This window comes from Glycine soja, chromosome 14 (genome assembly GCF_004193775.1).
Source record: "Glycine soja cultivar W05 chromosome 14, ASM419377v2, whole genome shotgun sequence".
Lineage (NCBI taxonomy): Eukaryota > Viridiplantae > Streptophyta > Magnoliopsida > Fabales > Fabaceae > Glycine > Glycine soja.
Window position 1 is genome coordinate 18,615,919 of NC_041015.1, and position 16,900 is coordinate 18,632,818.

Sequence of the window (16,900 nt, forward strand, 5' to 3'; positions counted from 1 at the left end):
ACATCCCTTGTGGGTCTTTGCTTGTAAAGGAATTTACAAGGTTGAAAAGAAATCTCAAGGAACGCAGGTCGCTTGGGGACTGGATGTAGGCACGGGTTGTTGCTGAACCAGTATAAAACTCTTGTGTGTTTGTCTTCTTCTTCCCTACTCTTTTAATTTCCGCTGTGCACTTTATTTATCGCTTTTACTTTTGGTTAAGTTTATATTTTTGTTCTTTATTTTTCTTAACATTATAGTAAAAGCCTAAGAAGGGTAATTTTTAATTAATAAAGGTCTAGTAATAATTAATTCAACCCCCCCTTCTTAATTATTTCGAGGCCACTTGTTCCAACTATGAGAAGCACGCACGGTCTTCATTATGCATGTGAGCTTTCTAGGTATACTGTTGGCAGCATCCCAGTGGATTCAGTTCATATGTTCTGGAGGAGACTTTGCTTTTCAGATTAAGGATTATGTGAGGCCGAAGTGAGCATCAAGGAAGAGATTGAAACCATATCTAAAAGATTTGAGGAACTTGATGAGTGTGGCAAAGTAACTCTCAGGAGTAAACTTCGAGATATTGCATACCCTGATAAAAACTCTATGTGCTCTCCTCCGTCAAAGGTCAACACTAAAGGTGCACCGAAGAAATCGATGAAAAGAAGCCAAAGATCCACAAAGCATGATCCGTCTTACTGGGAGTATGTTGATGCTTTTCATTCTGTTCAAAGCAGCAACTCTTCAGTGAAACGTAGTGCATCAAGTTCTGAACCGCTGAAGCCAACAAGGAGCATCCCGATGATCAATTTGTGCCATCTATACAGTGTTTCGTTCACAATGTTGTGGATGTGAAAGCGGACGGTAACTGTGGATATTGGTCCATTATCGCTTTATTAGGTATGAGGGAAGATTCTTGGTCGTTGGTGCGCAACGAATTGATTAAAGAACTTGGCAGATGGTCGCATGACTATACCAACCTCTTCGGTGGCACAGAGAGATTTGAACAATTAAGGTTGTCCCTACTTGTTGATGGGTTTTCCAAGGTAAGTTTTTAGGTTATTTTTTTTAAGAACAAAATTTAAATAACTTAGATGTGTATGTATGCTTGATTCAGGTTAGTGTGGACAAGTGGATGGATATAACAGAGATGAGATATGTCATTGCATCACGATATAACATAATCCTTGTATCGTTATCCCGACAACAAAGCATGACATTTTTTCCTCTTAGAAGTCAACCACCACCCAATTCTTCTGTGCACCGCATGATATGTGTCAGTCACGTGTTTGGAAATCATTTTGTTCAGGTACATTGAAGGTAGTTAGTCAAAGAATTATGCAATCACTTCCCTGTTTCATTTGAGTTAATAATGTTTGTTCACGCACAACAGGTTTATTTGAAAGACCGTTGTCCTTTACCGCCTCTAGCGTTATTGTGGTCAACCAATTGCTATTCTCAGGCAAAGTAATGACCAACTTCATATATTAGTAGAATGCAGCAGTACACAAGCTTGATGTCATTCAAAAGAGACTATGTCGACCTAAATGAAGACTGAACATGCATTGTTTATCTAATTTATTCATTATGCGATATAATTTGTTGTAAGCCATTAAAGGATAATTATTAAGTACTCGTTGCGTTAAGAAAAAAATTAGCTGGTGCAACCAAAATCAATTATGCATGTACGATACATCGTTGTCATAATTGACAACACATAATGATATGCATGCGTATTAAAGTTTGAGCGTGACACGACATTGACTGACTTGACAACACATTCTGATGCACGACATTGGTTTAGTAGGAAACATAAACACGAAACATGTTCACGCGTGTCTATTTTTTTATAAAAAAAAAGTGAAGCAATCTGTCGGTGAGAACCATGTATATATATGAGACACGAAAAATGCTAATAAATCACACATTATCTTGCTTTCACATACTCTCCCAATTGATACATAAAGTATGACATTTTTAGGAGAAAGTAGCAGTCAGACGATTGTCAACTCAAGGTTGGGTTTCATTTTTCCAAATGGATCGATTATTCACAATGATAGTGGGGTTTACTTCCAAACTTCCACTTCGGTGCCCATTTGAGTACCAAATAGCTATGATTTTGAAAGCCTAAAAACCAGAATACAAAATATCCTTCAGCTAACCGACAAACAATTTTTGGATGAAATTCACTACCGCCAACCATTCACCCATACAGGTAACCAAATTCGCTTTCAATGTATGCAATTGATAAATGATGACGATGTCAACACAATGTTAATGCGTAATGATCAATTTTCATGTGTTGGTCCAATTGAGTTATTATGCACCGTTGGAAGAACACCAGATGAAGTAATAAACTTACTTGAACGCACTACGTCCCCTACTCATGATGCGCTCATGTATTACAACGGGAGATGGAACATGCCACCCCAGAACAAATTTGTAGGATGCGCGTTCACAGGAAAAAATCCAAAGAAATTTGAAATTCCTTTAGGATGTACCATCGATGAACTAAAGGATTTGATAAAGCAAGTTGCACCTAAAGGGATTCCCCCTCATGGAATTCACGAATCACAAACGGTAAGACAATTGTTTCTTCGGCAACCAGGACGTTTTGAGTATTCAGATAAATTTATAAAATATGAAATTAATGAGCTGAAAACCAATGATGAAGTGTTGAAGGTGTTAGTACAGTCTAACTATTGGAAGAAATATGGACCAATAGAAATTTTAGCTGTTTTTACTAAACATGGTATGGAATTCGAAGACAATGTGGCTACCACGTCGTTAAACGACTGAATGCAACGTTTCTTTTTTTGTTTTTCATGTAACTTTTATCTATTTACAGCGTGTTTGAATTCCATAATAAAATTGAATGTGTTGTTTGAATGGTCCAAATATAATTTATTTTATTCAGACCTTAGCCATACTTTGAAGGGTCCAAATCATATTTTTTTAAAATTTTGTGCTTGTTTTTTGAGGTGTTATTAGATGGAATTGGCTGACAATATTATTTTTTTTTGAGTTCTTTGACGTCCAAACATGAGAAATAACACCCCTCAAATGTCTTAGGCGACTCACGCATAATTTTAAAAAAAACACCGAACATGGGTACTTAGACATGTTTCAAGGGTCCAAATCGTATTTTTTAAAATTTTGTGCTTGTTTTTTGAGGTGTTATTCGATGGAACTGGCTGACGATATTATTTTTTTGAGTTATTTGACGTTTGAAAATGAGAAATAATGCCCCTCGAATGTCTTAGGCGACTTGCGCATAATTTAAAAAAAATGCCGAACATGGGTACTTAGACATGTTTCAAGGGTCCAAATCCTATTTTTTAAAAATTTTGTGCTTGTTTTTTGAGGTGTTATTCGATGGAAGCGGCTGACGATATTATTTTTTTTGAGTTCTTTGATGTACAAACATGAAAAATAGCACCCCTCGAATGTCTTAGGCGACTTGCGCATAATTTTGAAAAAACGTCGAACATGGGTACTTAGACATGTTTCAAGGGTCCAAATCTTATTTTTTAAAATTTTGTGCTTGTTTTTTGAGGTGTTATTCGATGGAACTGGCTGGCAATATTATTATTTTTTAGTTCTTTGATGTCCAAACATGAGAAATAGCGACCCTCGAATGTCTTAGGTGACTCCCGCATAATTTTAAAAAAATGCCGAACATGGGTACTTAGACATGTTTCAAGGGTCCAAATCCTATTTTTTTTTAAAAAAATTTTGTGATTGCTTTTTGAGGTATTATTTGATGGAACCGTATGACGATATTATTTTTTTTAGTTCTTTGACGTCCAAACATGAGAAATAGCGCCCCTCAAATGTCTTAGGCGACTCGTACATAATTTTAAAAAAACGCCGAACATGGATACTTAGACATGTTTCAAGGGTCCAAATCCTTGTTTTTTATTTTATTTTGATCTTACTTTAAAACATAAACATTTAGTTATCTTATTTTTTAAAATTTATAATTTTAATCTCATTCTTATGAAGGAAAGTCATGATTTTAGCTTCACATTTTTTATCCAAACTTCATAAGAGTCCAAAACTTCGCTTAAGGACCGAGATCGGAATCGGAATCGGAATCGGTGTGTCATATAGAGTGCACAAAAAGTAAACTATATTAAACAAAAAGTGTAACAAATAGAAAAAATGATGTCAACTACAAAACATAAAAAACATCATCAATGCTCTATGCGCCGTCTTTGTCGAGCCCTAACACTTCCATCTGCGCTGGCACCCCCCTGGCGATCCTGAGGCAATCTTGCATGATATCATGTAACTCTGTGCCTGCAGTGACCATCCTAAGGTTGAGCACACGCTCCAACCTTTCTACGATCGCTTCATAGCCTTCGTAATCATCCCGTGACAGTCATAAAAAACATTTATTACAAAATTTAAAATAAATAACAATTCATAAAACATTAAATGCGCAACTTATCTTACCACTGCATGTCGAGGGGGTCAAATGCCACTGGAACCTCTGGGATGTCCGACTGGATGTAGTCCTCATGGTCTGGGGCAGGTGGATGTCTGGGCTGATCACCTGCCTGCGTTGGTATGATGAATGGGTGAGATATCTGGAAAAACCACTCCATGTAATCTGCAGATACCTGCCCAGGCACTACACAAATGTCACCCACAGCTGCTACGTGGTCTGAGAAATGCATCCACCTGTCATCTATATCATAATGACAATGAAGTGCTAATAGGCGGTGGAGGGATGCTCTGAATGTACCCAAATTGGCATAGCACCCTCTCCGCTCGGAAAGTGCTCATAGATTCAACACTACAAAAAAAATGAGGTTAACATAACATAAAAACATGTTTACATCATAATCCAATGTAACATATTACGAACACAAAATTTACCTGTAATAAAGTAAGGTACCCCCCAATCTGCCATGTCATGGTCCTAGAAGCTTCATCTAACTGGTCATACATATGAACCAGCGCGGCAGCTCCCCAGACATAGCCCCCACTCTGACCCAGGTCGCGAAAAGCCTCTAGATGCACCACATGAACATTTGTTGCACTCTTGTTAGAAAAAAGAGTGCAACTGACCAGGTGTAGGAGATAAACACGAACTGCTACAATCCATCATCGTGCCTAACATCTCATCTCATAGATCTCCCGAACCCATGACAGGCGTACATATGCCCCGCGCGCTTGTACTGTCTCGGCTCTAGCCTCCTCACCGGACACCTCAAGCAACTCCATCAACAAAAATACTGCCTCGTCCACAAAAAGAGCCTCGAAGCTGTGAAAGGCGCCACTGATAGGTAGATGGAGGAGTGACGACACATCATCCAGTGTGATCGTCAACTCTCCCACTGGAAGGTGGAAGATGCTGGTCTCCCTGTGCCACCTCTCCACAAATGCGGATATAAGTGATCGAGGCCGTACTCGAATCAAATAAACATGAAAATGCAGTAACTAGGAAGTGATCCTAGGTCGTTTCCCAACGAGCAATGACAAACCAAATGTTCATAATATACTTGTGCAGTAACAATAACGATTGGGGGGGTTTGTTTGTTTTGTGATTAAAGAGCAGAACAAGTAAACTGGAATATGAAACTACTAATATTAAAAACGGGTTGTTTTCTCAGATTCAGAAGCCATTCTCTTATCTTGGGTTATGGAGAATTCGTCCCTAACAGTCAACAACTTAATCCAACCCTATTTCAATTTACTAAGCGAAAATCAACTTAGGGTTGTCAATACGTGATTAGGCACCACATACACCAATTAGCCCTTCGTCCATTAAGCATGAACGCAAGTTAGGCTCAGAGGCAATTAATCGAACACGAAGCATGCACTGATTAATGTTCACGAATTTGGGATAACTGGTGAAGGGAAAACTGCTAGGAAACCACATTACAAACGAAACCTCAAAGAGAGTTGGACTTCGTCCTCAAAAGGAAACAACACCAGAAAAACTAGCCTTCCATAGATTCAAACAGAAAAACGCAAATGAAACATGAAGCAGAAACGTAAATGAACAGAAATGTAAATGAAACAGAAACATAAATGAAAATAGAAGAAGAAGCAAGAACGAAATTGTAATTAGAAGCAGAAAATGGAAAATTGCATTAAGAACGAAAACAGTAGCCTTAGAACAAAAAAACGTAAAAACCTAAAACAAAAGCTTTGAATAATAAAATAGCATAACAGAATAGCCTTGCACGAATCCCAAGGCTGCTATTTAAAAAGAGTCACTCAAAGTCACTGGGCCCTATTACAATACTCTGGCCCAAAACGAAATAAACACTGAACAACATAAAATAAAATTGCGAAATTTCCTAATTAGAAATTAACTAAGGTAAGTGCTGCTTTATTTGCCCTCTTCAAGTCCATAACCAAAATCCGGATTAAGGCCAATGTTTCATTAATTCCTGAAATTAGATTAAAAACATCAAATTAGCTAAATGAGCCCAAATAATAAAACTGTCTGATTAATTGACAATTAAGACCAATCAGTAATTAAAATGGTGCAAAAAGGGTTTAGAAAATAGAAGAAAATGATGGCACATCAAAACCCCCCATACTTAGCCTTTTGCACTCCTGGGCAAAATGAAACAAAGAACAAAATCCAAGGATATCAAAGAGAGACAAACAAAAACATTCACATATTTCTCAATGAACATCAAGGAATGAAAGGAATGGGTAACATCTAACATAAGGAGATCCAAAAAGTCAAGACATTCATGAAAATCATCCAAGCAACCTAATCATGGCAAAATAGTTAATCAGCTCAAGAATGAAAAGTGATAAAGCCTCACAAGATATACACTCTATCTCTCAAGTGTCTAGGCTACTATTTACCCTCAAAGCACCCATGAAAACAAACACCACATAAACTTGGCAAGATTCTAAAATTGACAATCAACCCATAAACACAAGCACATGAGGATCAAAAGGTCTTTTAAGGTTGTAATGGGGCCAAAGGTAAGGTATGGAAAAATATGGAATAAGTGGCTGAATCGCAAAGGAATAGAGGAGCAATGGGGAATAAGAGCATATTAAGAAAACATAAGAAAATAAAAAGAAGTAAAGATAAAATTTAAACATAAAGAGTAGAACCAAGAGTCTCATCATTCTTTTCTTATTCACTCAACTTTACTGTTTTTCTTTTTCTTTTTCGATTTTTTTTGTTGCTCTGTAGCCTTTTGAGAAACAACATCATATTTAGCATGTCCAACATTTAACCAATATGCAATGTATATCAAGTATGGCTCAAAATATATCATGAAGCATGGCCAACAAAACATGTTATCCAATGAAACAAAAACCCCCACACTTATTCCCAAAACAATTCCAAAGCTCCAAAATTCCTTAAGGATATGATGATATCATGGTTTTTCACTTAAGGCTTGTAGTGAGCTTCAAAACAAGGAAAGGGAAACAAGGCTCAAAAGGGCTATCAAAGGAATTAAGTCAAGGTAAGTGCATTTGGCTAGAAGCTTATAAGAACAAAATTGCCTCAATCATATCCAAATATGCATGTGAATTAGGAAGCATCAACAAGAATCAAGCCAAGGCTATTGTGCACGCAATCAATGGGGCAAAACACACCAAATGATTATGATGATGGATGGCTCAAATTCTCACAAAGGTAAACTCATCACTTTCAAATTGAGCTTTCAAAACTATCATGACATGTAGAGGAGAATCAAGGATTTCAAGTCACAAAATGTCAAAAACTTTTATTTTCAAAAAAATTACCCATTTCTTGAACATATCCTATGATTCAAAGAAAAACATGCAAAGTCGACGAAACTAATCAACATTAACAAATTAACACAACTAACAAATTAACAAAACCAACAAAACTAACAAAAACCAAAGAACACTCCCCCCCATACTTAAACAACACTTTGTCCTCAATGTAGCACAATTAAGAGATTAAAACAATTAAACCATCAAATAGAATTGGACAAGTGTAATAAAAGCAAAGAAGGAGATAGGAAAAGAAGAACTCCCTAAGTCATGGTGGAGGAAGAGTAGGGTGGAGTAAGGAAGTCTCTTCCATCACTACGTCCACTAAAGAAGGGTTCGTGAGGAATGGCTTAAGTCGATGTCCGTTGACCTTGAAGCTCTTGTTTGTGGAGTCGCTTTTGATCTCAACTATACCATAAGGAAAAACATTAGTAACAACAAAAGGACCAATCCACTTAGACCTCAACTTACCACTCATGAGTCCAAGCCTAGAATTATACAATAGCACTTTTTGCCCAACCATGAAGTCCTTCTTAACTATCATGCTATCATGGAACTTCTTGGTCTTTTCTTTGTAGAACTTGACATTCTCGTAGGCTTCTAGGCGGATTTCATCTAACTCACTCAGTTGCAACTTTCTTTCCTCACCAGCTTGATCCATAGAGAAGTTGCAAGTCTTCACTGCCCAGTATGCTTTGTGCTCAATTTCCACTGGAAGATGACATGCCTTTCCAAAGACAACCCGATAAGGAGACATTCCTATGGGTGCTTTGTAGGCAGTCCGATGTGCCCAGAGAGCATCATCAAGCCTGGTACTCCAATCTTTCCTGCTTGGCTGCACAATCTTCTCTAAAATTCTCTTGATCTCCTTGTTAGAAATTTCTGCCTGTCCATTGGTCTGGGGGTGGTATGGTGTGGATACCCTGTGTACCACCCCGTACTTTTTAAGCAGGGCATGCATTGTTCTGTTGCAAAAATGGGTTCCTTGATCACTAACAATTGCTTTAGGTACTCCAAACCTGCAAAACAAATTAGACCTGACAAAATCTGTAACAAATTTAGCATCATTAGTTCTAGTGGCCTTGGCTTCCACCCATTTTGAAACATAGTCAACTGCAAGGAGAATGTAAACATAACCAAAAGAGACAGGAAAAGGACCCATGAAATCTATACCCCAGACATCAAACACCTCACAAAATAGCATAGGTTGCTGAGGCATTTGTTGTCGCCATGTAAGTGTATTTCCTGCTCTCTGACACTGCTCACAAGTGCTGCAGATCTTCCACGCATCTTTAAAGATGGCGGGCCAATAAAAACCACAATCAAGCACTTTGCGAGCTGTCCTTTGAACACCCAGATGACCTCCCGGTGCGGAAGAATGACAGAACTGCAGGACTGAGTCAGTCTCATGATCTGGAATGCATCGTCTAATGACCTGATCACTGCACAATTTCCACAAGTAGGGGTCATCCCAAATAAAATGCTTAGCATCACTTTTAATTTTATCTTTTTGGGCTTTAGATGCTAAGGGAGGAAAAACATAAGCAACTAAATAATTGACAATGTTAGCAAACCAGGGAGTAGAAAGAGAGTCAGAAATACTATACAATATATACAAATGATCATCCGGGAAATCATCCTGAATGGGTGAATCCGCATCTGATACACGTTCGATCCGACTCAAATGATCAGCAACTAGATTTTGTGCTCCGCTCCTATCACGGATCTCCAAGTCAAACTCTTGGAGGCAGAGCATCCATCGGATCAATCTAGGCTTAGAATCAGCCTTCTTCAACAAGTACTTTAGAGCTGCATGGTCAGTATAAACAATAATGCGGGTACCAAGCAAATAAGATCGAAATTTTTCAAGAGCAAAAAATATGGCTAGAAGCTCTTTCTCAGTAGTAGTATAATTAGCTTGGGCAACATCTAAAGTCCTAGAAGCATAATATATCACCCTGGGCAATTTATCAATATTCTGAGCAAGGACAGCCCCTAATGCATAATTTGATGCATCACACATAAGCTCAAAAGGGGCTGTCCAATCGGGTGCCTGGATGATGGGGGTGGTAGTCAGTGCTCTTTTGAGGCAATCAAAAGCCTCTTTGCATCTGTCATTAAAGTCAAACTCCACCTCCTTTTGCAACAAGTTGGACAGTGGAAGGTCTACTTTGCTAAAATCCCTAATAAAGCGCCTGTAGAATCCTGCATGACCAAGAAAAGATCGCACCTCTCGCACACAAGAGGGGTAAGGCAATTGTGAAATAACAGAAATTTTTGCAGGATCTACTTCAATACCCTTATTGGAAATAATGTGGCCTAAAACTATACCTTGCTTAACCATAAAATGACATTTTTCAAAATTTAGAACAAGGTTAGTTTCAATGCATCTATTCAAAACTTTTTCCAAACTATCCAGACAACCATCAAAAGAGGATCCATACACAGTGAAATCATCCATGAACACCTCTATGCAATTTTCTAAGAAGTCACTGAAAATACTAATCATGCACCGCTGGAAGGTACCAGGGGCATTGCACAGGCCGAAAGACATCCTCCTATAGGAAAAAGTGCCGAAGGGGTAGGTGAATGTGGTCTTTTCCTGATCCTCAGGAGCAATAGTAATTTGCATATAACCAGAAAAACTATCAAGAAAACAGTAGTGAGATTTACCTGCCAGGCGCTCAAGCATCTGGTCAATGAATGGCAGGGGAAAATGGTCCTTTTTGGTAACTTGGTTCAGCCTCCTATAGTCAATGCAGACTCTCCAACTGTTCTGCACCCGAGTAGGAATCAGCTCCTCCTTCTCATTTTTTATCACTGTGAGGCCGGTCTTCTTCGGGACTACCTGGACGGGACTCACCCATTGGCTGTTGGAGATAGGATAAATGATTCCAGCTTGCAAAAGCTTGGTTATCTCCTTCTTCACTACATCAAGAATCACCGGGTTGAGTCTTCTCTGTGGCTGTCTTACTGGTTTAGCTCCATCCTCTAAATTTATTTGATGCATACATGTGGATGGGCTAATACCAGGAATGTCCGCCAGGGTCCAGCCTATAGCCTTCTTATGCTTCTTGAGATCAGACAACAACTTCTCCTCTTGCTCATCAGTAAGGGAGGCAGATATAATCACTGGAAAACTTTTGCTATCATCCAAGTAAGCATATTTTAAATTTGATGGCAAAGGCTTCAATTCTGGTGTGGTTGGCTAGGTAGTGGTAGAAGGAGATGGTTTCTCAGTCTGTACCTCATAAAGAAAGTCAGAGGTATGTATACTTCCTGAAACATGGTTAGTCCTATCTGACTCTATAAAATCAATCTCAAGAGGTAAAACACCACCACCAGACATGAAATCAATATCACTTTCAGATTCACTTTCAGCATCAAATTCAGACATATGATCAAGTACAATTTCAGACTCAATGGATGAAGAGTGAGAGGTATGCAGATTAGAGTAAAGATCAGTCATGTATTCATCAACAACATGGCCAATTATTTCAGCACGAAATACAGAAAGATCTTCAGATGGGTATTTCATAGCATCCAGAATATTAAAATGAACAATTATATCACCAAACTCCATGGATAGTGTGCCTGCATAAACATCTATCTTAGTTCTAGCAGTTTTCATAAAGGGTCTGCCTAGAATGATGGGAACTGATCCTTGAGAAAATCCATCTTCCATATTCAAAATATAAAAATCAACAGGGAAAATCAGTTCACCAACTCTAACTAAGACATCTGCTATGAAACCAACAGGGTAGGCAACACTTCTATTAGCTAAATGAATTACCACATCAGTTGACTACAAGGGACCTAGAGATAGAGAATTAAAAATAGACAGAGGCATAACACTAACAGAAGCTCCTAAATCTAGCATGGCATTGTCAAACTTACTATTCCCTATAATACAAGGTATGCTGAATGTACCTGGATCTTTACATTTTTCAGGAATTTGGGGAACAGATTTACCAATCAATGCGGAGACATTTCTGCCCATGCTAATTCGTTAACTTCCTTTAAGCTTTCTCTTATTAGTGCACAACTCCTTCAAGAATTTGGCATATCTTGGAATTTGCTTTATTGCATCCAGCAGAGGTATGTTTACCTCTACTTTTCTGAATGTTTCTAAGATCTCTTTCTCTGCCTCTTCCATTTTTTTGTTGGAAACTGCTCTTGGAGGGAATGGAAGAGGAGGAATGTGTTGCTTCTGCAAATCAGAATTACCAGTGGAAGATTCACCTGCACATAAATTGTTAGGTAAATTTTTGTCGTTACCTTTTTCTGGAGTAGAGTGAAGTTTGGCAGGTTCATTTTCAGATGAGGAAGGTGTTACGGGTTGAGGTCCTTGACACTGCTTTCCCGACCTCAATGAAATGGCACTGACATTTTTGGGATTTTGGACAGCTTGGGAAGGCAGCTTGTCAGAATTCTGGGGCTGTTGTTGATTCAATTGTGTAGCCAATTGTCCCATCTGATTGGTTAAGCTCTGAATGGAGGCTCTGGTCTCTTGTTGAAACTACATGTTCTGCATAGTCATTTGCCTCACAAGTTCTTCGAGGGAAGGTTGTGGAGGAGCCTCAACTGTTGGCTGTTTCTGGGGCTGTTGCTGTTGTTGGATTAGTGGAGGAATGTATGGTCTGCTTGGGCCAGCAACATTTTGGAAGGAAGGAGCAGGCTGCTGTTGTTGTTGCTGAGGGCTAGACCATCTGAGATTAGGGTGATTCCTCCATCCAGGGTTGTATCTGTTGCTGGAGAGGTCATAATTGTTCTGCTGTGGTTGATTTTGCTGCTGAGGTTGAGGAGGTCTATTGTAAATATTAGCAGCATAAGCTTCGGGCTGCTCAATTGCTCCAGGTTGCTGCATGGAAGGGCAAAGGTCTGTATGGTGGTCAGCAGAGGAGCACAAACCACAGACCCTTGTAAAAGGTACAAATTTCTGGTTCAAGGCCAGCTGGGTTACCAAGTTGACCAATGCATCCAGTTTGCCTTCAAGGGCTCCACCACTGGTAGCATCTATCATACTTCTCTCTATATTACTGAGTCCTTCATAAAAATATTGGAGAAGCAGCTGCTCTGAAATCTGATGGTGAGGGCAACTGGCACATAGTTTTTTAAATCTCTCCCAGTATTCATACAGGCTCTCTCCACTGAGTTGTCTAATACCTGAGATATCCTTCCTGATGGCTGTGGTCCTGGAAGCAAGGAAATTTTTTTCTAAGAATACTCTCTTCAGGTCATCCCAGCTCGTGATGGACCTTGGAGCAAGGTAATACAGCCAGTCCTTTGCCACTCCCTCTAAAGAATAAGGAAAAGCCTTCAGAAATATATGATCCTCTTGGACATCTGGGGGTTTCATGGTGGAGCAGACAATATGAAATTCCTTCAAATGTTTGTGCGGGTCTTCACCTGCAAGGCCATGAAACTTTGGAAGCAAATGAATCAGTCCAGTTTTAAGAACATATGGGACATCCTCATCAGGGTATTGGATGCACAAGCTTTCGTAGGTGAAATCAGGTGCAGCCATTTCCCTTAGAGTCCTCTCACGGGGTGGAGGTTGTGCCATGTTCTCAGAATGTTCAAAATCAGAATGCTCATAATCAGAATGCTCAAAATTGTAATGCTCAAAATCAGGATGTTCAAAATCACCAATAACAGAATGCACAGATTCACCAGTAATGGAATGCTCAGGATGATCAAAAGGTATAAAATGATGCCTAACTAATCTATGAAATGTCCTAGCTATCTCAGGATCAAAGGGTTGTAAGTCAGATGGATTGTCTCTAGTCATACACTACATTCAGCATGCACAACTAGTTGCTTTGTCATGTAAATAAAGGTGCAGGTTTGAACTACAACTACCCTCAAATGATATCCAAATGACTTGAAATTTTGTGAGTAACCTTATAAAATGATGAGAAGATAGCACAAAAAATTTCAGGCAAAAATTCAAAGTCTAACTATGGAAGCTAAAAATGGTAGGTTAAGAAAAATAAGTGAATAAAACTTAAAAAATAAAAAACTTTTGACAGAATCACTATTTTTGGACGATGGAGACCTCAGCCAGCCTATGGCAGGTTGCTGTGCGTAGGAAATTTTTTTCTACCCCAAATACATATATAATAATTGCGATTCTGATAACCGGAGCAAAAGTTATGGTCGTTTGAAGTTTCGACAAACACAAAATTTGCTACTTTTTTGAAACTTTCAAATCTGACCAAACTAAAGGCTCTAGCTATTTTTCCCACAAAATATAGATTAAAAGAAGTTACCACAAAAAAAATTCAGCCAAAAATAACAACTCTAGCTACTAAAACAAAAAATCTCAAATAATTCAGCATGGGTGGTCGCTAAAATCCGTCTCTACTTGATTTCTACTACTACTCTGTTTTGCCGCAAGCAAAAGTGGTTGCTAAGTCCGTCGCAAAACACTATTCACAGCAAAACACCCAAAACTGAAACAGGGGAAGCGCTTAATAGGAAAACTGAAACAGAACATACACTAAACAAAATACCAGGACACTAAGCAGCACTAACACACATACTAATACAATACTAACAATTAAACATAAAACACGAAGGAATTAAACACACAACACTAGCTAGCTATTATGAACCTTTGGACACTGCTCCCCGGCAACGGCGCCAAATTTGATCGAGGCCGTACTCGAATCAAATAAACATGAAAATGCAGTAACTAGGAAGTGATCCTAGGTCGTTTCCCAACGAGCAATGACAAACCAAATGTTCATAATATACTTGCGCAGTAACAGTAACAATTGGGGGGGTTTGTTTGTTTTGTGATTAAAGAGCAGAACAAGTAAACTGGAATATGAAACTACTAATATTAAAAACGAGTTGTTTCCTCTGATTCAGAAGCCATTCTCTTATCCTGGGTTATGGAGAATTCGTCCCTAACAGTCAACCACTTAATCCAACCCTATTTCAATTTACTAAGCGAAAATCAACTTAGGGTTGTCAATACGTGATTAGGCACCACATACACCAGTTAGCCCTTCATCCATTAAGCATGAACGCAAGTTAGGCTCAGAGGCAATTAATCGAACACGAAGCGTGCACTGATTAATGTTCACGAATTTGGGATAACCGGTGAAGGGAAAACTGCCAGGAAACCACATTACAAACGAAACCTCAAAGAGAGTTGGGCTTCGTCCTCAAAAGGAAACAACACCAGAAAAACTAGCCTTCCATAGATTCAAACAGAAAAACGCAAATGAAACATGAAGCAGAAACGTAAGTGAACAGAAACGTAAATGAACAGAAATGTAAATGAAACAGAAACGTAAATGAAAATAGAAGAATAAGCAAGAGCGGAATTGTAATTAGAAGCAGAAAACGGAAAATTGCATTAAGAACGAAAACAGTAGCCTTAGAATAGAAAAACGTAAAAACCTAAAACAAAAGCTCTGAATAATAAAATAGCATAACAGAATAGCCTTGCACGAATCCCAAGGCTGCTATTTAAAAAGAGTCACTCAAAGTCACTGGGCCCTATTACAATACTCTGGCCCAAAACGAAATAAACACTGAACAACATAAAATAAAATTGCGAAATTTCCTAATTAGAAATTAACTAAGGTAAGCGCTGCTTTATTTGCCCTCTTCAAGTCCATAACCAAAATCCGGATTAAGCCCAATGTTTCATTAATTCCTGAAATTAGATTAAAAACATCAAATTAGCTAAATGAGCCCAAATAATAAAACTGTCTGATTAATTGACAATTAAGACCAATCAATAATTAAAATGGTGCAAAAAGGGTTTAGAAAATAGAAGAAAATGATGGCACATCAATAAGTCCAGGATCACCGGTTGCAACTGAACACCCGATCAATGGACTTAATCCTGTGGCAGCAACCAGCCCTTCAATCTCAGGCACTGGCCTCCCAATTAAAGCCACCTTCCTCCCGTGCGACACCAACTTCGGCTCATGACGCTCCTGAATTGAAGTACAAATCATTCCAAATATACAAATATATTTTTTTTTAATGACAAACAAATCAAGAAGAAGAAAAAATTAACAAATTATAATACCTGTCCAGTCCAAATGGCATGTGCAACATGCTCCGCAAATGAAGTCAACACTGATGGGTCACGTGGCTCACCAGGGAATCCCTCATCAGCATGTGACCCCTCAGCACCATCACGACCTAATTCCTCTGCAATAGTCGCATCTACGTCCGCAATCATCTGAGGTGCATCTTCACTCATCTGAGGAACATCGTCAGCCATATGAGGGACATCCTCAGTCATCTAAGAAACATCCTCCGCCATATGAGGAACATCCTCAGTCACCTAAGAAACATCCTCATCAACCGCAATATGTACTTGTTGCCTACGGGCTGATGCTGTAGGCCTATGCCTCCGGGGAACATCAATTGCATCATGCTCATCCGGTCTACCTCTGCCTATAACCCTAGCTAAAGCACGACCTAAACCTCGTGTTCTAACCATGATCTACAAATCATGAAGAACATGTATTTTTTTGGGTCAAATAAACTATTCATATAATTAAAAACCTACATATATTTACATAAATCTTCAGCCTTACGTTATAAACCCTAATCACACTACCCTAAGCATTGTTGACTATCCTAAACTAAACCCTACACACTCAACCACTAAACAAAAATATAAAAAACAAAAATTTAACCTAATATATAATATTTAAGTAATTTTTTTTACATACCACCATGCAAGAATAAATATTTCTATTATTACAAAACAAAACATACACAACTTAATTTATAAAAAAAATAACAACTTCATTTATATATAAAAAAACAAAACTAATTTTTTTTAAAAATTCCTACTACCGGAAGAACCTTCTTCCGGAGACACTATCGGAAGAAGTTTTTCCGGAGACACTCCCAGAAGAACTTCTTTCGGTAGCTTCAATTTCTTCTTACGGAAAAAGTTCTTTCGGAATAACATCCGGAAGAGCTTGTTCCAGATGAACAAACCGTTACAGGTGCCAGTTTTCAGACAAGTCTTCTACCCTAAAGTCAACTTCTCCTAAACTAAATAAACAACCTAGGAGGGGAGGGGAGATAGGGGATACTAACCTTGACGGCGGAAACGCAGCAACGACACCACAAAAGCTTTGAAAACGAACGGAAATGGCAGCCAGAAGGAAGAGACGCGCGGAGGAAGAAGGAAGAGAAGAAAAGCAAG

General features: G+C 38.6%; 1 protein-coding gene and 1 non-coding gene across 2 annotated transcripts; one reads left to right on the forward strand and one right to left on the reverse strand.

Moving 5' to 3' along the window:
- The first annotated feature begins 12,788 nt into the window (after positions 1-12,788).
- LOC114385592 lies at positions 12,789-12,895 on the forward strand. The gene has a single exon (XR_003660959.1). It is a non-coding gene; the product is annotated as a small nucleolar RNA R71 (small nucleolar RNA).
- A 2,524-nt stretch (positions 12,896-15,419) lies between these two features.
- On the reverse strand, positions 15,420-16,404 carry LOC114383328. Its single transcript, XM_028342978.1, has 2 exons — positions 15,761-16,404; positions 15,420-15,665 (listed from the first exon to the last, which is right to left on the reverse strand). Exons 1-2 carry the CDS (start codon positions 15,977-15,979, stop codon positions 15,489-15,491), a joined length of 396 nt encoding a protein of 131 aa, XP_028198779.1. The 5' UTR covers positions 15,980-16,404; the 3' UTR covers positions 15,420-15,488.
- Between the last annotated feature and the right edge of the window lie 496 nt (positions 16,405-16,900).